The sequence below is a fragment of the Cherax quadricarinatus genome, chromosome 60 (assembly GCF_038502225.1).
Source record: "Cherax quadricarinatus isolate ZL_2023a chromosome 60, ASM3850222v1, whole genome shotgun sequence".
Taxonomy (NCBI): domain Eukaryota; kingdom Metazoa; phylum Arthropoda; class Malacostraca; order Decapoda; family Parastacidae; genus Cherax; species Cherax quadricarinatus.
Window position 1 is genome coordinate 17,475,425 of NC_091351.1, and position 24,718 is coordinate 17,500,142.

Genomic DNA, 24,718 nt, shown 5'->3' on the forward strand with positions numbered 1-24,718 from the left:
CATATTTTTTTTATTATATTTAAATTTTAAGTAAAATTCTCAAAAATCATTTTTCTTGTTTTTCCTAAATCATTTCTTTATTTATTTATTTTTCCATTAATTTCTTTTGTTCAGTTGGAAGGCGTTCCACTGACACTCTGTATGATGTTTTCTACTCTTGCTCTTACTTTCACTCCTTGGTTTTCACCTCTATTTGCATTTTCCTCCTTTTCTTGTTCCTTTTCCCCTGTTTTCCACTCTTTGTATAACTCTGGCAAGCTCCTTAGAAACTTCCTTACGCTTTCTAGGTTTTCACTTTTCAGTACCTCTCTTATGCTTAACCAGCTGTCCCTTTCACTGGGGCAAATCCAGAAACGACTTTCTTGTTTTTGGTCATTTGCCATGGTTGCATGAAGCTTTGTACATGATATATGTGATGTTTTACTGCATATTTCACAATCAATACCCTTCATGTTTCTCCCAAAGATTTTTTCACATATGCAACAGCCTTTATTCCTGGCCATGATTACTTTTAAAACAGGTGTATGTGGTAGATGGTGTATTTATTATGTGCGGCTGGTGGTGGGGTGGCTGGTAGGTGGGATGGGCTGGGTGGTGAGTATCCTTGGGGAGAGGGTAGGGACAATAGGAGGAGGGGCCTGTGCAGTAGGGTTGTAAGCTGGGAGATAGGGGTCTGTGGAAAGAAGGTGAGGGTGCGAGGAGGGGAGGCCGTGGGTGGGATTGTTGGATGGGTGGGGTAGGATCCGGGGAATGGGGTGGGGGCATGAGGCGGGGGATGGGGTGGGGGCACTAGGCGAGGGATGGGGTGGGGGCACGAGGCGAGGGCTTGGAGGTGGGGTGCGGGTGGCACTTTCAACTTGTTCCCATATAATTATACCATAGGTTTACACTACACTCGGGATTAAAATGATTAACTCTTATCCATAAGTTCAGTTTACTATATCATTGCTTATTTATATCCTTTTTGTCTATTTGTTATATGTGGTAACTCGTACCTTGGTGTATCACTTGTCACATGTCAACACCAGGACAAGGAGACTGACCCACCACTGCCACACTCCACAATAGTTTTTTATTTTATTTCCTTTTATTTTATCACTGGTATTTTGTCACTGTGTTGTACACTGGTTATCTCAAGGATATACAATGTATTTGTTCAAGATACACTTTTCTTTTCACTGCACTACACTGGGATGGTTATATTGTTCACACGGCACTAGGCCTATGGTAACTTTCCTCTGCACTTCTATAGCAGTAAACTTAGGAGAGGTAATGGGTAAAAACACGTCACACAGTAGATTTATGCCTTTTCCTCGATTGTATGCTTAATTTATGTATACTGTGATTCCCTGCACCTCAATGCTACCATCACTCGTTTTATTACTTTTGACTGTAGTAAATATTCCTCCATTATTTCCACTTCTCTGGACCTCCGGCAATAGTTCGCTAGTGCCAGTTGCTTGTAAATATTCCCATATGCTACACCATATATTTTACGCTATACTGGGGATAATTTAGATTACTCGTATCTACAATTTATTTCACTATGTCACTACACATATATATACATACATGTATTTGTCACTCGCCATATTACTTATAGATAGTTCAATATCTGTTTATTTATTTCCACTTGTGTCGACATCTGGCAATAGTTCGCTAGTGCTGGTCAGGCTTATTTCCAGAGTAACTGTTGTTCTAACCGGCACTCTCCATATGACACTGTAATCCATATTTTTCTATTTGGTGCTCACTGATATTCCTTTTATGTTGGTTTACAAGGAAGTACATGTATATCACTTTATGGTTGCACACGCTCATTTCCCACTTATTTCCCCTCTATGTAACTACGTGTATTTGTGTATACCTGAATAAACTTACTAAGTAGCCGGTAGATGTAGGTAGCCAGTAGAGGTAGGTAGCCAGTAGGATTAGCTAGCCAGTAGGCAGCCTGGGCTACAGACACCTACACGATATTTAATGCGGCACCGAGCAATATTATTAGCATCAACATACCCTGTTCACCAAGTTTAATCGTTTCTAACAACTACCTTTAGATGCCATCATAAACAAAGGGAGAAGTAATGAATAATTCATGCCGAGAATTGTAAACAAATGCGTGTAAAGGGTGGTGACTGGGCTAGACACCAGTTTCACAGTTTTTTCTAACATTGAATCAGAGAAAATGTAACGTTTACTCTCCACCCAACTCGCCATTCGCACTGTTTATATGCTATGTTTATATGCTATATGCTATGTAACGTGTTTCATATATAATTTTGAAGAAAATATCATAGATGGATTAATTAAAATGTCTATATTAACGTAAAACAAGAGAGTTAATGTGCCCAAGAGCAAATCATGAACATATGAGCGGCCCAGGTGGACGCTTATATGTCTGATTACTGGGTCAAGGTCCAATATCCGGGACAAAATTTCGCACAAAAATAGGTCCCAAAACCGAAACGTCGGATGACTGGAGCGTGCGAAAACTGAAGTTCCGCTGTACACCTCTTCTTCAAACACAAACATGTAAAATTATGCTTTTACAATAAAAATACTTAGTGGTATTCAAAGGGATATAGGGAAGTAACCCTTGTTCTGTAATAAATACAAAAATCACAACATGAAGTTAGGATAACCGAGACTGTGCTAAAATATTTTGCTACAATACAGAAACTATTAATGCTTACCCATCACCAGCGATTTCTTTGAGTTTGAGCCCCATAGCCTCTAACTGCTGCTTTAACGAAACAAAACTTGGATCTTGTCCACCCTGGGTGGCACGAGCTTTTCTTGCAGCACGCTGAGCATTTCTTAAGGCCCTTTCCTCACGCTTACGAGCCATCTGTTAGCAAGAAGCAATATGTACATTAGTGATTCAATAGTTTTCAGGTCAGTTAACCAGACTAAAATATAACACAAGACATTAAAGAGGGCTGGGTTAAACTCATACAACATTTCCTTAAAAATGGTATACAAAGGCATCATCTGAGATTGTTAAAAATCTTATTAAATGTTAACATTTATGAATTTATGAAAAGGATATAATAGGAACAGTGATGGTCATATTAGCAGATAGAGATAAAGAATGATCACTAGAAAACTTCTCATATGTAAAAAGGCTGCATTAACACGTCATTAATGTTACAGCTGTAACATTAATGATGATAGTTTTGCACTACAAGAATTTAAGACAATTTTTTCATACATGTTATTTAGGTTAAGTTAAAATCAATTATCCAAATTTAACAAATTGTAAGATGCATCAGCACCAATAATTACAATGTTCAAATGTAAGACTATGCTTGGACTAGTGAGGAGAAAACAGAAACCACCACCAAGACTAAGAAAGCACTGCAGTAAAAACCAACGTTCATATTTTAGTTTCACAGTCTTGAGTCATGTCCAAAAACTATGTTTGCTTACAAGGACTGATTACTTTTAACACTTTGAGGGTCCATGCTGTAGATCTACGGCTATACGTTGAGGGTCCATATCTTAGATCTACTGTCAGCATAGTTGCTGATCCCTTACATGTGTTGTATAGCTTATCTGAGTATCATAGTTAGTACCATCCATATGTTTTACATACACGACCCCTTTACAAGGCCTAGTGACTACTTTGTATGACGTCACGTGATGCGGCATGAGTGCGTGGGACGCGCTACATCGGCCTCAGTCCACGCATAGGTCTACAACAGGCAACAGGGCAGTTTGGGCTTTCCCTTCTCACACTCTGCAATATAGTGTTACCATCCAACAAGTGTGTATCTCCAACCTTCGTATCTCTTACGAACCCCCACGACAAATGGTGACAGTGGAGGGCCTGTAATTCTGATGATTACAGCGATTTCTGAAGATAAATTTCTACTGAACTGGTCGCCATTTTTCTGGACGCTAGGCCTGCCGAGACGGGGGATGCTCAAAAATCCCAAGCCAGCTACCTCAATCAAGCGTTCACCAGCCTATTGCTTCCTACTTACTGGTCAGTCTGTGTGTATTAGTGTTTTATTTGCTTATTTGCATTACTTCCGAGGGTCAACCCGGGTTTGCAAAGTAAGCCAAGCCACCAAGCCAGTCTGTGGGGGATGAGTCCAGCCCAGCTCTACACCATTCCAGCTTTGCCTGCTAAGCCAGCTTTACACCCCTGCTGTGCTCATCGTTATAAGTTCTCAAGCCAGTCTGTGTGAAAGTTTAAGCCAAGCCAGTCAGCAACTAACCCAGGTGATTTAACCCAGTACTCAAGCAAGCCACATGGGTACAGTCTTCTCCATCGCTTTGTGCTTCCAGTTCTAGATGTTCTGAGTGTTTTACCATCCATGTGGTGTTGTGGTATTTTGTGGGTTTGCTTTTAAGCCAGCCCGGCTTAGAATATTTTCGTGCCTAGTGCGGGTGTCCCCAGAGTGGTTTACGCCATTCATCCCATAGGCTCAGTCACCACACGGTGTCTCAGCGTGGCTGCCTCAAGAACTCGCACCACCACCACTACCACTGTAATTTTTACCCTTATCACGGGTTCTAGCACCATATTTTACGGACCACATAGGGGGTCAAGAGACAAGTGTGTTCCTTCGACCCTGTGCGCCTACGTAAAAGCCTAGTGTGCGAGTCCATCATCGATTTAAGCACAAATTTATCGAGGCGTCAACGTGTTGAGGGTAGTAGCGAACGCCGCCAGTCACAAGACTCCAATTTCTACCTTTCTGCACCACCATCTCTCTCAATTCTACACCAACGTCGTTACAGTGATAATTATTTTTATAGAGACATTTGCGAGTGTTGAGACAATTTTGCAGTGATTCCTGAGTGACATTTCTTTTCAGTGACTCTTGATTAGACTCAGTGCTCATTATATCCTGTTTGCAATATTTTTTTTCCTCTTTCTTCAGTGTTAATTTTCGTGCTTTCTTTTATATCTGTTGTGTTGTGTTCATTTTTTTATATACTTGAAGTAAGTACTTTAATGTTTTTCCTTGTTGTGTGCAATATAAAAGCAGTATAACCTTGTGTTTACACTTCACAATTATCTTGTGTTTACAGTATTGTGTTCCTTGCCTAGTAATTTATACAGTGAAGTAATTCAGTAACTTGTTAATTATATTCTGCATCACAACTCATTGTTGTCTCAGTTTTTTTTTTTTCTCCCAGCATTTGTGTATTTTTGCTGTTTTTGTTTTCATTCATTTGCCATTTTTTTTCTATGTGTTGAACATTCTTGTGTTAATTCTTTTTATTTAGCCAGCGTCTAACTTGTCTTATCTCCACAGACAATAGTGCCATTACAGTAGGGCCCCACTTATACGGCTGGTTAGGTTCCAGGCTACCGCCATAAAGCGGAAACCGCCGTAAAGTGGAACACCCTTTTTTTCCACTTACAAATACATACAAACACTAGATAACAAGTTTACACTAACATATATTAAGTTAGCAATAGAACCAGGCATCAAAAAACAATAAAAAAGTACAATACACACATAGTGCACTCATTACTTACCTTAAAATATTTATAATCTTAATCTAGGGTGAGACAAGTAGTATTTATTGTAAGAGATCAAGTGTGGTATGTATGGTAGTCAGCCAGGCTACCTTACCAGGCCACCCCACCCACACATACAATTCTATGATATTTAAGCATCCCAGAGCGATAAAATGTATATACAGTTCACTCATTACTTACCTTAAAATATTTGTAGTCTTAATGTAGGGTCAGGAGTAAGTAAATGAGATAAAACGAATAAATGAGAGAGAGAAAGAATGAGTGCATGAGAGAGGACAGGCGCAGAGTTATGTAAACAAACCAGGCGAAGGTAAGTTTTGTAAACAAAGTGTACACGTCTGGTTTGTGTACAAGTTACATTGTGTACAGGTTGTCTCTACATTGATACGGTAGAATAAATAAAGAAGAACACTCCCATTCTCATGTAACATCATTTTGAGAAGAAATGATGCTCTGAGTAAAGGCAATGGAAATAAGTCACTTTGACTTTTTTGGGTTATCCTAGGTTCTCTATACATATGTTGTTATGTATGATAATCTATGTAACTGTATTTGTGTATACCTGAATAAACTTACTTACATACATACGAAAGGAATAATTTTCTACAGTTACCCCCAGTAACACATTTTCTCTTATGTTAGATTAGAGAAAATGTTATTCTTGCCGTCACTTGTACAAGTTATCTGGCTACCACATCTCATATTTATGTTTATTTATTCTATTGTGGGGTGTATTTATCATCTTTTTATGTTATGTATCGTGTTTATCATATAATTTTGAAAAAAATATCATGGATGGATTAATGAAAATGTGTATATTAACGTAATATACAACATTTAATGAGACTCGGTGATTATTATTATTATTATTATTATCATTTCTAATATGGCGTCACTTGTGCAAGTCGTCTGCTACCACATCTCATATTTATGTTTATTCTATTGTGGGGTGTAGTTATTTTTTATTATTATTATCACACTGGCCGATTCCCACCAAGGCAGGGTGGCCCGAAAAAGAAAAACTTTCACCATCATTCACTCCATCACTGTCTTGCCAGAAGGGTGCTTTACACTACAGTTTTTAAACTGCAACATTAACACCCCTCCTTCAGAGTGCAGGCACTGTACTTCCCATCTGAGGACTCAAGTCCGGCCTGCCGGTTTCCCTGAATCCCTTCATAAATGTTACTTTGCTCACACTCCAACAGCACGTCAAGTATTAAAAACCATTTGTCTCCATTCACTCCTATCAAACACGCTCATGCATGCCTGCTGGAAGTCCAAGCCCCTCACACACAAAACCTCCTTTACCTCCTCCCTCCAACCTTTCCTAGGCCGACCCCTACTCCGCCTTCCTTCCACTACAGACTGATACACTCTTGAAATCATTCTGTTTCGCTCCATTCTCTCTACATGTCCGAACCACCTCAACAACCCTTCCTCAGCCCTCTGGACAACAGTTTTGGTAATCCCGCACCTCCTCCTAACTTCCAAACTACGAATTCTCTGCATTATATTCACACCACACATTGCCCTCAGACATGACATCTCCACTGCCTCCAGCCTTCTCCTCGCTGCAACATTCATCACCCACGCTTCACACCCATATAAGAGCATTGGTAAAACTATACTCTCGTACATTCCCCTCTTTGCCTCCAAGGACAAAGTTCTTTGTCTCCACAGACTCCTAAGTGCACCACTCACTCTTTTTCCCTCATCAATTCTATGATTCACCTCATCTTTCATAGACCCATCCGCTGACACGTCCACTCCCAAATATCTGAATACGTTCACCTCCTCCATACTCTCTCCCTCCAATCTGATATCCAATCTTTCATCACCTAATCTTTTTGTTATCCTCATAACCTTACTCTTTCCTGTATTCACCTTTAATTTTCTTCTTTTGCACACCCTACCAAATTCATCCACCAATCTCTGCAACTTCTCTTCAGAATCTCCCAAGAGCACAGTGTCATCAGCAAAGAGCAGCTGTGACAACTCCCACTTTGTGTGTGATTCTTTATCTTTTAACTCCACGCCTCTTGCCAAGACTCTCGCATTTACTTCTCTTACAACCCCATCTATAAATATATTAAACAAACACGGTGACATCACACATCCTTGTCTAAGGCCTACTTTTACTGGGAAAAAATTTCCCTCTTTCCTACATACTCTAACTTGAGCCTCACTATCCTCGTAAAAACTCTTCACTGCTTTCAGTAACCTACCTCCTACACCATACACTTGCAACATCTGCCACACTGCCCCCCTATCCACCCTGTCATACGCCTTTTCCCAATCCATAAATGCCACAAAGACCTCTTTAGCCTTATCTAAATACTGTTCACTTATATGTTTCACTGTAAACACCTGGTCCACACACCCCCTACCTTTCCTAAAGCCTCCTTGTTCATCTGCTATCCTATTCTCCGTCTTACTCTTAATTCTTTCAATTATAACTCTACCATACACTTTACCAGGTATACTCAACAGACTTATCCCCCTATAATTTTTGCACTCTCTTTTATCCCCTTTGCCTTTATACAAAGGAACTATGCATGCTCTCTGCCAATCCCTAGGTACCTTACCCTCTTCCATACATTTATTAAATAATTGCACCAACCACTCCAAAACTATATCCCCACCTGCTTTTAACATTTCTATCTTTATCCCATCAATCCCGGCTGCCTTACCCCCTTTCATTTTACCTACTGCCTCACGAACTTCCCCCACACTCACAACTGGCTCTTCCTCACTCCTACAAGATGTTATTCCTCCTTGCCCTATACACGAAATCACAGCTTCCCTATCTTCATCAACATTTAACAATTCCTCAAAATATTCCCTCCATCTTCCCAATACCTCTAACTCTCCATTTAATAACTCTCCTCTCCTATTTTTAACTGACAAATCCATTTGTTCTCTAGGCTTTCTTAACTTGTTAATCTCACTCCAAAACTTTTTCTTATTTTCAACAAAATTTGTTGTTAACATCTCACCCACTCTCTCATTTGCTCTCTTTTTACACTGCTTCACCACTCTCTTAACCTCTCTCTTTTTCTCCATATACTCTTCCCTCCTTGCATCACTTCTACTTTGTAAAAACTTCTCATATGCTAACTTTTTCTCCCTTACTACTCTCTTTACATCATCATTCCACCAATCACTCCTCTTCCCTCCTGCACCCACTTTCCTGTAACCACAAACTTCTGCTGAACACTCTAACACTACATTTTTAAACTTACCCCATACCTCTTCGACCCCATTGCCTATGCTCTCATTAGCCCATCTATCCTCCAATAGCTGTTTATATCTTACCCTAACTGCCTCCTCTTTTAGTTAATAAACCTTCACCTCTCTCTTCCCTGATGCTTCTATTCTCCTTGTATCCCATCTACCTTTTACTCTCAGTGTAGCTACAACTAGAAAGTGATCTGATATATCTGTGGCCCCTCTATAAACATGTACATCCTGAAGTCTACTCAACAGTCTTTTATCTACCAATACATAATCCAACAAACTACTGTCATTTTGCCCTACATCATATCTTGTATACTTATTTATCCTCTTTTTCTTAAAATATGTATTTCCTATAACTAAACCCCTTTCTATACAAAGTTCAATCAAAGGGCTCCCATTATCATTTACACCTGGCACCCCAAACTTACCTACCACACCCTCACTAAAAGTTTCTCTTACTTTAGCATTCAGGTCCCCTACCAAAATTACTCTCTCACTTGGTTCAAGGCTCCTATACATTCACTTAACATCTCCCAAAATCTCTCTCTCTCCTCTGCATTCCTCTCTTCTCCAGGTGCATACACGCTTATTATGACCCACTTCTCGCATCCAACCTTTACTTTAATCCACATAATTCTTGAATTTACACATTCATATTCTCTTTTCTCCTTCCATAACTGATCATTTAACATTACTGCTACCCCTTCCTTTGCTCTAACTCTCTCAGATACTCCAGATTTAATCCCATTTATTTCCCCCCACTGAAACTCTCCTACCCCCTTCAGCTTTGTTTCGCTTAGGGCCAGGACATCCAACTTCTTTTCATTCATAACATCAGCAATCATCTGTTTCTTGTCATCCGCACTACATCCACGCACATTTAAGCATCCCAGTTTTATAAAGTTTTTCTTCTTCTCTTTTTTAGTAAATGTCTACAGGAGAAGGGGTTACTAGCCCATTGCTCCCGGCATTTTAGTCGCCTCATACGACACGCATGGCTTACGGAGGAAAGATTCTTTTCCACTTCCCCATGGACAATAGAAGAAATAAAGAAGAACAAGAGCTATTTAGAAAAAGGAGAAAAACCTAGATGTATGTATATATATATGCATGTGGGTGTCTGTGAAGTGTGACCAAAGTGTAAGTAGGAGTAGCAAGATATCCCTGTTATCTAGCATGTTTATGAGACAGAAAAAGAAACCAGCAATCCTACCATCATGCAAAACAGTTACAGGTTTTTGTTTCACAGTCATCTGGCAGGACGGTAGTACTTCCCTGGGTGGTTGCTGTCTACCAACCTACTACCTATAGTGGGTGTAATCATCTTTTTATGTTATGTATCGTGTTTATTATATAATTTTGAAAAAATATCATAGATGGATTAATGAAAATGTGTATTTAACGTAATATACGACATTTAAATGAGACTCGATGATTATTATTATCATTACTAATATGACGTCTGGAGACATAAGACACTCTTACTGATTTTAATGTGTACCTGCATGCCAGCACAGTATGTAAGTTTATTTAAGTACAGGTATACATAAGTATAATTATCAGAGTATATATAAAATATGAAATAACTTTTAAAAACATTTGAAATTTTGGAGTTTCCAGACAAAATGGTGAGACTTAGTGCTTACTGAGCTCACGGAGAACGTAAACAAACAGAGTGGGGCGCGGTGACCGTATTAGAAAGTCAGGTGGGGGAGCCGTATAGCGAGTTTTGGTCATAATTTGAAATGACCGTATTAGCAGAACGCCGTAAAGTGAAACGCCGTAAAGCGGGGCCCTGCTGTATTTTGTTGAAGCAAGACGATTATTTTCCAATTTTTCACACCCCAAGCTTCATTGCAAGAAAATTCTCATAGTATTGTACATATATTGATGTGTTGTGTTCCTGCCTTATTGTGAGTGTTAACCTTTCTTTGTTTTGTGTTTTTTTTGCCTTTATTATTTTTCTTATTTCATTGAACAAATTCACTCTTAGTGCAATTTTTGCCTTCTTTTTCAAGTAAATCATTCTTTTGCTTGTCCAGTAAGTGTTTGCTTAAGCTACAATTAAGTGTTAAAGTGTTCAATCAGTTCATTCCTTGATAATACATTATTTTTTTTTTTGTTGCTCTTGTAAACTACATTTTCTTGTGTGTGTAATTTTTTTTATTATTGCAATATTGGCTCATTTTGCAATAATTCTTGTGTAAACATTGTGCTGCCATTAAATTTTTTCTTTCAGAAATTTTTATGTAGTGTTGTGTTGTGCAGTACTTTTTGATTAGTATTTGTTATTTGCAGTATTGCTACAGTTTATTTCAGTGCAATATTTTGTAATTTCAGTTTTATATTTCTTGTTTTGTGCATAATATTTTATTCTTTGTGTGTCATTTTATTTTACTTTTAGATAGAATTGCTTTCCCAGTTTGTTTTAATTGTGCACAAGATTTATTGATTCTATTTTATCATTTTTGCTTGATTTATCATTTTTTGTTGAATTCCTTTATTGAATTGAAAGTAAAGACAACTTACTGTGCCATTAATTCAGTTTAAAGTAAATCTGAGTAAATTTGATTTGAGTAAAGTACAATTTCTCTTGATTTTCAAAGTGTTGCTTATCCAGTCGAGTAATTTTTTTTTTCATGTGAGTTTTCCTTGCTTACAGTGTGACTTGTCAATTTTTCTTTACTTATGCAGAATAGTTAAGTATATTCTTCCCATTTAAGCTTATTGTGTCATTCTCTCTATTTTTCTTGCCTTTATGTCCTTGAGTAAGTTCCCTGAGAAGATGTCCCAGTCACTTTTGTTTGCTTACTTAGTGTATCATGCCAGTCACAGTCAATATGAATCAGTCCACAGTACCAATATTCCCTTACTGACTGAAAGACAATACCTAGCCTTTGAGCAATGTGTTTGTTCTCACAGCTTGTATCTGAGATTTGTTAAAGTCCTGCGAAATGTGAAGTTCAGATTAAGTTCCTATAGATCCGTGAATTACTTATTAACGTAGCCGAGCGGTCAGGCACTAGTAATACTGTCACTCATGTCTGGATTCCAGCCACAATATCGTGCATGCAGGATAGTGTACAGTTACCTTGGGTTTCAGAGGAACCTCAGACAACCCTGGGTGCTGAGACTACTATCTCTGCGATGGCGACTTGTTCAAGTATTCGTTCCTTCCCAGGGGATGCTTTGAGAACTTTACTTGCAACGAGTTATGCCATCTCTTGCTGATGTCACAAGCCGTTACAGAAAGACATTTCTGTGGCTAGTGTACTCACTTGAGTGTTGTTGTTGTTCTTCCCGTTCCAGATGGTGATGCCATCCTCACTGACAGTAATTCGTGCATTGTAAAAAGTTATTTCTCGAGTAACCTTCACATGTTGTTAACGTTTGTAAGTGTAGTTTCTTTATAGTTGATACCTCGTGTCACTGTGTGCGACTCAAGATTGAATATCAGTATTGTTGACCGCGTTCATTTCTTTTCCCCTGTGCTTGCAGTGAGAGATAGTAGATCCGTTCTCCCTTGCTCATATTGCGTGTTACAGCGTTAATTTTTTCAACCAGAGAGAGAGTCATCCACTCCACCGAGTTTGTTCACTCCTCCAGTAAGAAAGAACTAATCCCATGTGATCTGGTGTGATTCGATTCCTGCTCCAGGAAGACCTTATTCTGACTGTGAAGCCACCAGTACCCATTAGTGACTTTGTCATGAGTCAAGAATTACTGTATCGAACAGCCGAGTTGGGTACTCCAAGCAGAAGAGTACGTATACCAATTAGTAATTCTGCAGTCACTAGTGAATGTAGCTCTACAGCTAGTTCATGATGCACCAGGCGTTGCACACCCTGGTGTGGATCATTCTGTGAAACAAGCCAGAATGAAATACTTTTGGCCACATATGGCAACTGACATTTCCGAGTATGTTAAGAAATGTAGTGTCTGAATGGAGCATAAAAGAAATGTCAATGGTCCTAATCCAATCCAGGTGTATCCAACTACTAGCGAACTGTGGGAAAGAGTTGTGCTAGATTTGTTAACCAATTTTAAATGTTCCCTCCAAGGCAACAAACATCTGTGTTATGGTAGACCATTTCACCAGATGTTGTGAGTTAGTTCCTATTGCAGATAAGACTGCCGAGACAGTAGCTAAAGCGTTTAAAGAACGCATTATCTGCAGGCATACCACCCCTAAGTCCTTAGTAACAGATAATGGAGGTGAATTCTGTAATAAGATTCTTGAAAATTTGTGAACCTTGAACAAAATCTCTTAAGTCAACCATTGTTCCCCATCATCCTGCGAGTAATGGTTCGGTAGAACGTACAAATAAAAAAGTACTAGATGTTCTGAGAGCCACTATCAACCCCAATAGTGAAACCTGGGATGAAGTTATACCAGATGTTCAATGTGCCACAAATTCTGCTTACAATGCTTCCAAAGGTGACACTCCACATTATGTATTGTACGGTGTAGACAAGCGTTTACCCTATGATATACCTTTGAAGAATTTCGAGAGTATATCTACTCTCTGAGCCCAGCCATGGGCCAGGCTCATCTGGTGCTTGCCTGGTCAACCAGACTGTTGCTGCTGGAGGCCCGCTGCCCCACATATCCATCACAGCCTGGTTGATCTGGCACCTGGTGAAGATATTTGTCTAGTTTCCTCTTGAAGGCTTCAACACTTGTTCCAGCAGTGTTTCTGATATATTTTGGTAAGATGTTGAAAAGTCTGGGACCCCGGATGTTGATATAGTGTTCCCTTATTGTCCCCACCGCACCCCTGCTCCTCACTGGGTTTATTTTACACTTCCTCCCATATCTCTCACTCCAGTATGTTGTTATGGCAGTGTGCAGATTTGGGACCAAGCCCTCGAGCACCTTCCAGGTATATATTATCATGTACCTCTCACTCCTCCGCTCAAATGAGTACATGTTCAAGACTTGCAGGCGTTCCCAGTAGTTTAGGTGCTTTACTGACTCAATGTGAGCCGTAAAGGATCTCTGTATTTGTTCCAGCTCCGATATTTCTCCTGCCCTGAACAGGGCCGTCAACACTGAGCAATATTCTAAGTGAGGGAGCACTAGCAATTTGAAGAGTGTCACCATTGGCATTGTTTCCCTTGTTTTGAAAGTTCTCATTACCCACCCAGTCATCTTCCTGGCTGTCGTGATCTTTGTCTTGTTATGGTCTTTAAAAGAAAGGTCCGCTGACATAATTATTCCTAGGTCTTTTACGTGTTCCTTACATTCTATTTGGTGACCCTCTTGAGTTTTGAATATAGTGCTCCTTTTGAGTTCTTCATTCTTTCTATACCTAAGCAGCTGGAACTTATCACCACTGAATGTCATGTTGTTTTCCACTGCCCACTGGAAAACCCTGTTTATGTCTTCCTGTACTTTTTCAGTGTCCTCTACCATATTGACTTTCATGCTTATTTTAGTGTCATCTGCAAATGATGATACAAAAGTGTGCCGGGTGTTTTTGTCTATGTCTGCTATGAGGATGAGGAACAGCAGAGGTGCCAGGACAGTGCCTTGGGGCACTGAGCTTTTGACCTCGTTGATACTGGATCTTGCCCTGCTGTTGTTATATTCCACGCCGAAGCCAAATTACAACCCTGATGAACAAATAGCAACTCGTACCAGCATAGCTGAAAGTGTTTTTAGAAGAATCCGTGAAACACTTCATAAATCAACAGCAGAATTTACTAGAGTAACTAATAGCCATACTAAGCTGACAAAAGTTAAAGTAGGTTCGAGAGTAATGCTGACTAATTTCAACAAAACATCCACAATGCCTAAGCTCGATCAAAGGTTTGTTGGCCCTTATCGAGTAGATGAACATATCAATGGCAATAAGTATAAGGCTAGAGAAATTAGTGCTGGTCAGTATAAAGAATTGCACTTAGATCATATGAAATTAGTATGTGATGTCGAGGATGATAATTCTACCCAGACTAATGTGACAGATGCTGACAATCCTCTTGACTCTGTACCCTCTACCTCTAATACTCAGTCAGATAATCAACCCAAATGTCGCTATTCTTTGCGTACTCGACAAGTAATGAGAAACCCACAAGCATCTTTTGTAGACACTTGTTCAGATCGCCCTCAGTCAAGGAATGTGTTAATCATTGCAAAAGAATTCAATCCTCCAAAAGATGATAACCATTCTGCAAATGTAAATCTTACCCTCGCAGAGTTGGGTTTAAATGTACATAGTCTGTATAATTAGATGTCCAAGATGAATGAAGTAGTCAACTGTGTGTTTTGTTATCACCTGATCAGTTTTCAGAAAAAAAATTTTTGTGTTCACGTCCCCTCCGAATTCTGAGATTAGCAGTACTGATCTGTGCGCATCAGATTTGCCTTTGCTGTTAATTATTTTCACCTTTGTAAATATTTATTTATTCTTCCTCAGAATCCGTAGAGCGCATGAATACAGATCGATCGATCAATTCCATCCTTTATTATACCATGATTTTTTCTTATAATTTGTAATGCATTACATTAAAACTCATTACGTTAACACCCATTACGATACCATCCATTAGTTCTAAGTTACATATGTCATGCGGCATGAGTGCGTGGGACACGCTACCTCGGCCTCAGTCCACACATAGGACTACAACAGGCAACAGGGCAGTTTGGGCTCTCCCTTCTCACACTCTGCAATATAGTGTTACCATCCAACAAGTGTGTTTATCTCCAATCTTAATATTTCCTATGAACCCCCACGGCACTACACCATGAGCTCAGCTCACTCTGATAAGCTGTGAGCAGTAAATTTGGGCCTAGATATGAGAGAATACATCTACGTGGTATGTGTGCACCACATAAAACAAGTCCTGCAGCACACAGTGCATAATGAGAGAAAAAACTGAGACTGTAATTTTTTATTAAAACAGCAACTTTGCAGTGTTTTTTCCTATTTTTTTATACAGTGGACCCTCGAGTTTCAGCAGCCTCGATTTTCGTGAAATTCGACCTTCGGCGATTTTTTTTTTTGAAAAATTTGGCCTCGAGTTTCGTGAAAAAACTCGTGTTTCGGCGACCATCCGGTACCCGTCCACCTGTCACCGCGCACACAAAGCCAGTCTCCCACGCCATTCACGCTCAGTGTGCCACTGTTTACCAACACGTGACCATCACCCTGCGGTTTCATACGTAATAAGCCATTGTTTTTTGTGATTACAGCTGCTAAATAAGTCACCATGAGCCCAAGGAAAGCTAGTGCAAGCCCTTTGTTAAAGAAAGTGAGGAACACGATGGAATTCAAGAAGGAAATCATTGAAAAATATGAGAGTGGAGTGCGTGTTACAGAGCTTGCCAGGATGTATGGCAAGCCCCATTCAACCATCACTTCGATCGTGGCGAAAGGAAAGGAAATAAAGTGTGCTGTTGTTGCAAAAGGGGTGGATATGCTGACAAAAAGGAGATCACAAATCCTCGAAGAAGTGGAGAGTTTATTGTTGGTGTGAATTACCGAAAAACAGTTAGCAGGAGATAGTGTTACGCAGTCAATAATATGTGAAAAGGCAAGGCAGTTGCATGATGATCTCGTAAAGAACATGCCTGCAACAAGTGGTGATGCTTGTGATTTTAAGGCCAGCAAAGGTTGGTTTGAGAGATTTAAGAAGCGTAGTGGCATTCACAGTGTGATAAGGCATGGTGAGGCTGCCAGTTCTGACAAAAAAGCAGCTGAGAGGTTTGTACTGGAGTTTAAGGAGTGCATAGACACTGTAGAATAAACCCCAGCAAGTGTTTAATTGTGACGAAACAGGCCTCTTCTGGAAGAAAATGACAAAGAGGACCTACATCACGCAGGAGGAAGCAGCACTCCCAGGACACAAGCCTACGAAAGACAGGCTTACTCTCATGTTTTGTAGTAATGCTAGTGGGGATTTTAAAGTGAAGCCTTTACTGGTGTATCACTCTGAAAATCCCAGCGTGTTCAAGAAATACAGTGTCGCCAAGAGTAATTTGTGTGTGAATGGAAGGCTAACAGTAAGGCATGGGTTACAAGGGGAATTTTCCTAGACTGGTTTAATGAAGTGTTTGGCCCCAGTGTGAAGAAATACCTCCTGGAAAATAAATTGCCACTCAAGTGCCTCCTGGTAATAGACAATGCTCCTGCTCATCCTCCAGACTTGGAAGAGCAAATAGTGGAGGAGTTTAGTTTCATCATGGTGAAGTTCTTGCCTCCTAATACAACTCCTCTCCTCCAGCCCATGGACCTGCAGGTCATTTCTAACTTCAAAAAACTACACAAAAGCAGTGATTGAAAAGTGCTTTGAAGTGACCTCAGACACTGAATTGACCCTAAGAGAGTTCTGGAAAGATCACTTGAATATCCTCCATTGCATAAACCTTATAGGTAAGTCTTGGGAGGGAGTGACTTCCAGGACTTTGAACTCTGCTTGGAGAAATCTGTGGCCAGATTGTGTACAAGAGAGGGATTTTGAAGGGTTTGTGGCTGACCCTAAGGAACCTATGCCAGTTGTGGAAACTATTGTGGCATTGGGGATGTCCCTGGGGTTGGAGGTGAGTGGTGAGGATGTGGAAGAGTTGGTGGAGGACCACAGGGAAGAGCTAACCACTGAAGAGCTGCAAGAGCTTCATCTGCAACAGCAACAGATCACAGCTCAGGAAACTGCTGCAGAGGAGGAGGAAGAGAGATGGAAGAAGGTGCCTTCTTCAAAGATTAAGGACATTTGTGAAAAGTGGACTAAAATGCAAACATTTATGGATGAACTTCACCCTAACAAAGTTGTTGCAGGCCGTATTGGCAACATGTACAATGACAGTATTGTGTCCCACTTCAGGGAAATCTTAAAGAAATGCCAGAAAAAGACCTCTCTGGACAGATATTTTGTGCAACAGGGGTCCAGTGACTCTCAAGCTGGTCCCAGTGGCATTAAAAGAAGGGAAGTAACCCCAGATATGGACTTCATACCTGAAGTCCTAATGGAAGGAGATTCTCCTTCCAAAAAATAATGTACACCTTCCTCCTATCCCCTCCTCCCGTCTTCCATCCACGCGGAAGTCTTCAGTAAAGGTAAGTGTAAAGTTATTATTATTTATTTTAAATGCATGTACTTGATTTCTGGTTGTTTTCATTATGTAAATCTTTATTTAATTTGAAAAAAAAAAATTTATTTTAATATTTTTGGGTGTCTGGAACGGATTAATTTTATTTCCATTATTTCTTATGGGGAAAATGGTTTCGAGTTTTGTGAATTTCAACCTTCGGCAGGCTCTCTGGAACGGCTTAATCACGAAACTCGGGGGTCCACTGTAGTTGTATTTGCGATTTCTTGGTCTCATTTGATAGAATGGAAGATATATTACAGAAATAGAGATGATTTTGATTGGTTTTAGTAATGGAAATGGGTTGAAACTGAGCTCAAAATAGCAGAAATGTTAAATTTTTGCCCACGTTTAAGAGTGTATAAATGATCCCACACGTCTAATACACGCCAGCTGGTGGGTCTAATATACGTTCACAAATGTGGTGATATTATTTATCCAATTATTACAGTATTGCATAACAGTAAATCTTCTATTTTTTGGTTTGAATAAAAATTCATTATATGAATAAAAAATCAAAATGGAATTCATTTGTAAAGCCTGAAAACGTAACTAATGAACAGAGGAAATGTTAGTTTAGTGCCAGGAATGCCTGCATTGTTTATTCTGGACTCTATTTTGAAATTAGAATATTTTGAACTTTGCATTAAATTGGTCAAATTACCAATTTCCGATCACTTTATTTTGTAGTTGAAACAGTTGACTTGGCGATTTCTTGTGCTCAATCAATAGAATAGAAGTAATACTAGTGAAATAGCTAAGAATTTCGTTGACTGGAAGAACATAATTGGCCTAAAATGGGAGTCAAAGTCGGCAAAATCGCCGATGCGTAAATATCGCTGACACATCAAAATTCGTGAGAGCATAATTTCATCAATTTTCCATCAATTTCATACTTTTTGTTTTATTACCTTCAGAAAAATATTCTCTACCATTTCATAAGAAAAAATAACAATTATTTTTTGAAAATTTTTGGACACTGGTGCGCACTTTGAAATTTGGTCTTTGGACCCTGAAAGGGTTAAATTTGGGGGTCTTCACTAATACATTAAAAATATATTTTAGCATAAAATTAAACAAATACAGATTTTACATACACTGTATACACGACAAAATAAAATAAAAAATCATGCTCCCTTATCTAAACAACACTTAACTCCTAAACGGACCAAACGTATATATACGTTCTTACCACTAGCGCCCTAAACATATATATGTTTTATTTTTCCTGCCTCCAAATTTTGCATGATTGGCCTGAGATGCCTGGTCAGCATAGAATGGGTCTTAACACTTGGTGTGCACTATATTAAAAAAAATCTGGGACCACTTAGTACCTTGTGGGAGTGCCAGTTAAACTGAGCACCAGCTAGAGCAAACAGTGCAGCAAACACCAAGGATTCACTGATGTAATGTCATATTAACACTCCTCTTTTAAGAGGAAAGTGACGTTAACCACAAGTTTAGGGTCTGTCTGTCTCTATCTCTGTCTGTATCTCTATCTCTGTGTCTGTCTCTATTTTTTTGTCTCACAGGTACACACAAATACAATTATATATAGTGTAAATTACCTAGGATAACCTAAAAAATCTGTAGTGCTATACTGTGCTTGTAGATATAATGCATAAGAATACCTATTGGTTCACAGTAGCTCTCTCTCAGAGAGAGACAGAGAGACAAGCAGAGAGAGAGAGACAAGCAGAGAGAGAGAGAGAGAGAGAGAGAGACAAGCAGACAGAGACAACAGAGAGACAGATAATCAGAAACAGGGATACAGCTCATCAAATGTCACCCTTATCTCTGCACCCTCCTGGCACCCATCAAATATCATCCCTTATCTGCACTATCTCATCTTATCTCTGCACCCTCCCTGGCACCCATCAAATGTTATCACTTATCTTATCACTGCCCTCCCAAATGCTTGTCACTGACATCTGTCTTACACATTGCTTCAAGGGAACTTCTTCCTTCTTCCTCCTCCTCCTCCTCCTTCCTTCTTCTTCTTCTTCTTCTATACTCCCATGTATCCTAAACATTGCTGGGACCTATAAATACTTTGTATATATTCCTAGACAATAGTAAATGACCAAGGCAGGAGTAAATGCCCACCTATCAATGTGTTTGTGACAATTTCAGTACATAATACTAGTGTCATAACAAAGATTGGTTATGAAATGACAAGGACTACAATAAATTGTAATTATCAGAACATAAAAATTATATAAAATAATATTAACCAGTAAACAGTCCAAATGTATATATACGTTCACTACCCCAGTTCTCTGAATATTTTGAAAAATAAAAGAATTTTTTTAATTGAAAAGAAAGCACATTTTTCTAAGTGTTATGGGTTAAAAAAAAAAATTTAGGGTTAGTATTTACCGAGATATGAGGCCACAAAGTTGGCACTTGGAGATCACCTGGCGGCAACATGGAGCACTCCTCCTCCTCCCGAGGGGAGGAGGAGGAGGAGGGGAGGAGGAGGGGAGGAGGAGGGGAGGAGGAGGGGAGGAGGAGGGGAGGAGGGGAGGAGGGGGAGGAGGGGGAGGAGGGGGAGGAGGAGGGGAGGAGGAGGAGGAGGGGGGGAGGAGGAGGAGGGGGGGGAGGAGGAGGAGGAGGAGGAGGAGGGGAGAAGGGGAGGAGGGGAGAAGGGGAGGAGGGGGAGGGGGGAGGGGGGAGGAGGGGGAGGAGGAGGAGGAGGGGAGGAAGGGGGGAGGGGGAGGAGGGGTAGGAGGAGGAGGGGAGGAGGGGAAGGAGGGGGAGAGGGAGGATGGGGAGGAGGGGGAGGATGGGGAGGAGGGGGAGGAGGGGGAGGATGGGGAGGAGGGGGAGGATGGGAAGTGAGGGGGAGGATGGGGAGGAGGGGGAGGATGGGGAGGAGGGGGAGGATGGGGAGGAGAGGGAGGATGGGGAGGAGGGGGAGGATGGGGAGGATGGGGAGGAGGGGGAGGAGGGGGAGGATGGGGAGGATGGGGAGGGGGAGGAGGAGGGGGAGGAGGAGAAGACATAATAATAATAAAATAATAAGTTCTCTTGAAGCATGAAAAACAAAGTTCACCCCTGACAGTGACATGATGAGATAACATTTGATAAGAGCTGACGTTTGATGAGCACTCGCAAGGGTGCACTGATAACACTTGATAAGCTTTGTTTTCGCTGGTACACAAACATATCTGTCTATTTGTCTGTCAAGCTCTCTGTCTATCTGTCTATCAGTCTAGCAATCTGTCTCAGAGAGAACCACAAGACTGCGTCATCACGTTTACTCACATCTTCAAGCAGAGTATAGCACTTTGTCTGGATTTTTTGGGTTATCCTAGGTAATTTACAATATGTATACTTGTATTTGTGTGTACCTGTGAGACAGAGATAGAGATAGACAGGGATAGACAGAGACAGAAATAGAGACAGACAGAGAGACAGATAGAGAGACAAAGAGAAAGAGAGATAGACAGAGATACAGACAGACAAATGGAGATAGAGCTAGGCTGCCAGCAGCTGGCCAGCCACACAGCTGGCTGCCATGCAGCTGGCTAGCCAGCTAGCCAGCCAGCCAATCAGCCAGTCAGCCAGCCAGGCAGCCAGCCCGCCAGAATTGTTTCTCTTTACTTAGGGCATAGATTATAAGACATTCTGAAAGGGTGTTGCACAAATATTGCACATGGGTTATTATAGAGGTTTTTTGATATTTCCTCGGCCACCTGTGGCCACATCCACCTCAAAGCCACTAAACTCAGGGTCAAAATCACTTTCCTCTTAAAATGGGAGTGTTAATATTATATGACATCAGTGAATCCCAAGTGTTTGCTGCGCTGTTTGCTCTAGCTGGTGCTCATTTGAACTGGTGCTCCCACAAGGTACTAAGTGGTCCCAGATTTTTTTTAATACCACGCACACTGAGTGTTAGAACCCATTCTATGCTGACAAAGCATCTCAGGCCAATCGTGCCAAATTTGAAGGCAGGAAAAATAAAATGTATATATACGTTTGGGGCACTAGCGGTAAAAATGCATATACACCTACCTTCCGACTTACGACCTGCTCGACTTACGACGACTCTACTTACGACCGTGTTTTTTATGCCAAATTTCTGGGAAATAAACAAGTGTTTATGTTGTACACAGTGTTTATCCTAAACCTTACAGTATAAAATACAGTACTAACAGCATAAAAAGTAAAGTAAAACATGAAATACCAAAATAAAACAATAAAATAAAGTCATTACAAAAATGTTACGTTGATATTCAGTAGTAAAGTTCGACTTACGTCCATTTCAACTTACGACCGGTTTCTCGGAACCGAACTCGGTCATAAGTCGGACGGTAGGTGTATATGTTTGGGGCACTAGCGGTAAAAACGTATATATAAGTTAGGACTGTTTACAGGTTAAAATGAGAAAAAATGGTATATCGACATCACCTCTGCAAGCGGCAGGACTATGTTGCTGTCAGGTGAGCATTAAGTGTCAACTTTGCAGCCTCATATCTCAGTAAGTACTGACCCTATTTTTTTATTTTTCAAAATATTCGGGGCAATCGGCGAGAGAATGTACATATATACACGTTTGGACCGTTTAGGGGTTAAATCTACATCTGTTCATTAACCCCTAAATGGTCCAAACTTATATATACGTTCTTACACGTAGCCCCAAACGTATACAGTGGACCCTTGCCTAACGCTATTAATCCGTTCCTGAGAGCTCAACATTAGGCAAAATTATCGATAGCCGACTTAATTTTCCCCATAAGAAATAATGGAAATCAAATTAATCCGTTCCTGACACCCCAAAGTATAAACAAAAAAAAATTTTACCACATGAAATATTAATTTTAATACACACACACTGAAGAAGACATGCACAGTTACATGACACTTACCTTTACTGAAGATCTGGTGATGATTGATGGGATGGGAGGAAGGGAGACTGTGGATGGTGTTAATGTTTAGAAGGGGAATCCCCTTCCATTAGGCCTTGAGGTGGCAAGTCCTTTTCCAGGGTTACTTCCCTTCTTCTTTTAATGCCACTAGGACCAGCTTGAGATTCACTGGACCTCTGTCGCACAACATATCTGTCCATAGGGGCCTGTACCTCCCATTCCTTTATGACATTCCTAAAGTGTTTCACAACATTGTCAGTGTAATAGCCACCAGCACGGCTTGCAATAGCTGTGTGAGGGTGATTTTCATCAAAAAAGGTTTGCACTTTAAGCCACATTGCACACATTTCCTTAATCTCTGAAGTAGACAATTTATTCAATTTCTCTATCCCCTCCTCCAGAACAGTTTCTTCAGGTCTGGCCTCTTGCTGTTGAAGATGATCCAGCAGCTCACCAGAGGTTAGTTCATCATTGTCCTCCTTCACCAACTTTTCCACATCCTCCCCACTAACCTCCAACCCCAGGGACTTCCCCAATGCCATAATGGATTCCTCAACTGGCATAGGATTCCCAGGGTTAGCCTCAAACCCTTCAAAATCCCTTTTGTCTACACATTCTGGCCACAGTTTCTTCCAAGCAGAGTTCAAGGTCCTCTTAGTCACTTCCTCCCAAGCCTTACCTATAATGTTTACACAATTGAGGATGCTAAAGTGATCTCTCCAAAACTCTCTTAGAGTCAATTGAGTTTCTGCAGTCACTACAAAGCACCTTTCAAACATAGCTGTTGTGAAGAGTTTATTGAAGTTTGCAATGACCTGCTGGTCCATGGGCTGCAGGAGAGGAGTGGTATTAGGAGGCAAAAACTTGACCTTAATGAAGCACATTTCCGCAGAAAGTTGCTCTGCCACGTCTGAAGGATGACCAGGAGCAATGTCTAATACCAGGAGGCACTTAAGGTGTAATTTCTTTTCAATTAGGTAATTTTTCACATTGGGGGCAAATGCATGGTGTAACCAGTCATAGAAAAAGTCCCTAGTGACCCATGCCTTACTGTTTGCCCTCCACAGCACACACAAATTAGCCTTGACGACATTGTTTTTCCTGAACACTCTGGGAGTTTCTGAGTGATACACCAATAAAGGCTTCACTTTGCAATCACCACTAGCATTAGGACACATCAACAGAGTAAGCCTGTCTTTCCTAGGCTTATGTCCTGGGAGTGCCTTTTCCTCCTGAGTAATGTAGGTCCTGCCTGGCATTTTCTTCCAAAAACAGGCCTGTTTCGTCACAATTAAACACTTGTTCAGGTTTCAGTCCTTCACTGTATACGTACTCCTTGAATTCCTGCACATATTTTTCAGTCACTTTGTGGTCCGAACTGGCAGCCTCACCATGCCTTATCACACTATGTATGCCACTACGATTCTTAAATCTCTCAAACCAACCTTTGCTGGCCTTAAATTCACTCACATCACCACTAGTTGCAGGCATTTTTCTAATTAAATTGTCATGCAACTTCCTAGCCTTTTCACATATGATCGTTTGAGAGATGCTATCTCCTGCTATCTGTTTTTCGTTTATCCACACCAATAACAGTCTCTCAACATCTTCTATCACTTGCGATCTCCGTTTCGAAAACGAAGTTGCACCTTTGGCAAGAACAGCTTCCTTGACTGCCGTTTTCTTGGCCACAATAGTAGCGATGGTTGATTAAGGTTTTGTGTACAACCTGGCCAGCTCGAGACACGCACTCCACTTCATATCCATAGTAATTCTCATCCTTTTTCCTGTAGGGTTGGCACTAGAAGCTTTCTTGGGGCCCATGGTGACTTATTTTGCAGGTGCAATCACTAAAAAGGCTGTGATAATATGAAATGTTCCGATTGTATGCTTGGAAGCGACCTCAGTGGCTGGCTTGTAAACACTGGCACCCACAGAACAAGTGAGGCAGGCTCAGGCCGCACGGTGACGCGTCTCGAACAAATCGCGTTGAGGGAGTTTCTTAGCGCTAGCCGA

The 24,718-nt window shown here is 40.6% G+C and overlaps 1 protein-coding gene across 4 annotated transcripts in view; it reads right to left on the reverse strand.

The window, feature by feature from the left end:
- LOC128694411 (OTU domain-containing protein 3) overlaps window positions 1-24,718 on the reverse strand; it is a 255,633-nt gene that overhangs the window by 179,542 nt on the left and 51,373 nt on the right. For all 4 annotated transcript variants that reach the window (XM_070097989.1, XM_070097990.1, XM_053784517.2 and 1 more), the window contains one exon: window positions 2,694-2,848. In XM_070097989.1, coding sequence (XP_069954090.1) covers window positions 2,694-2,848 — 155 coding nt within the window. The remainder of the gene's footprint in view (window positions 1-2,693; window positions 2,849-24,718) is intronic.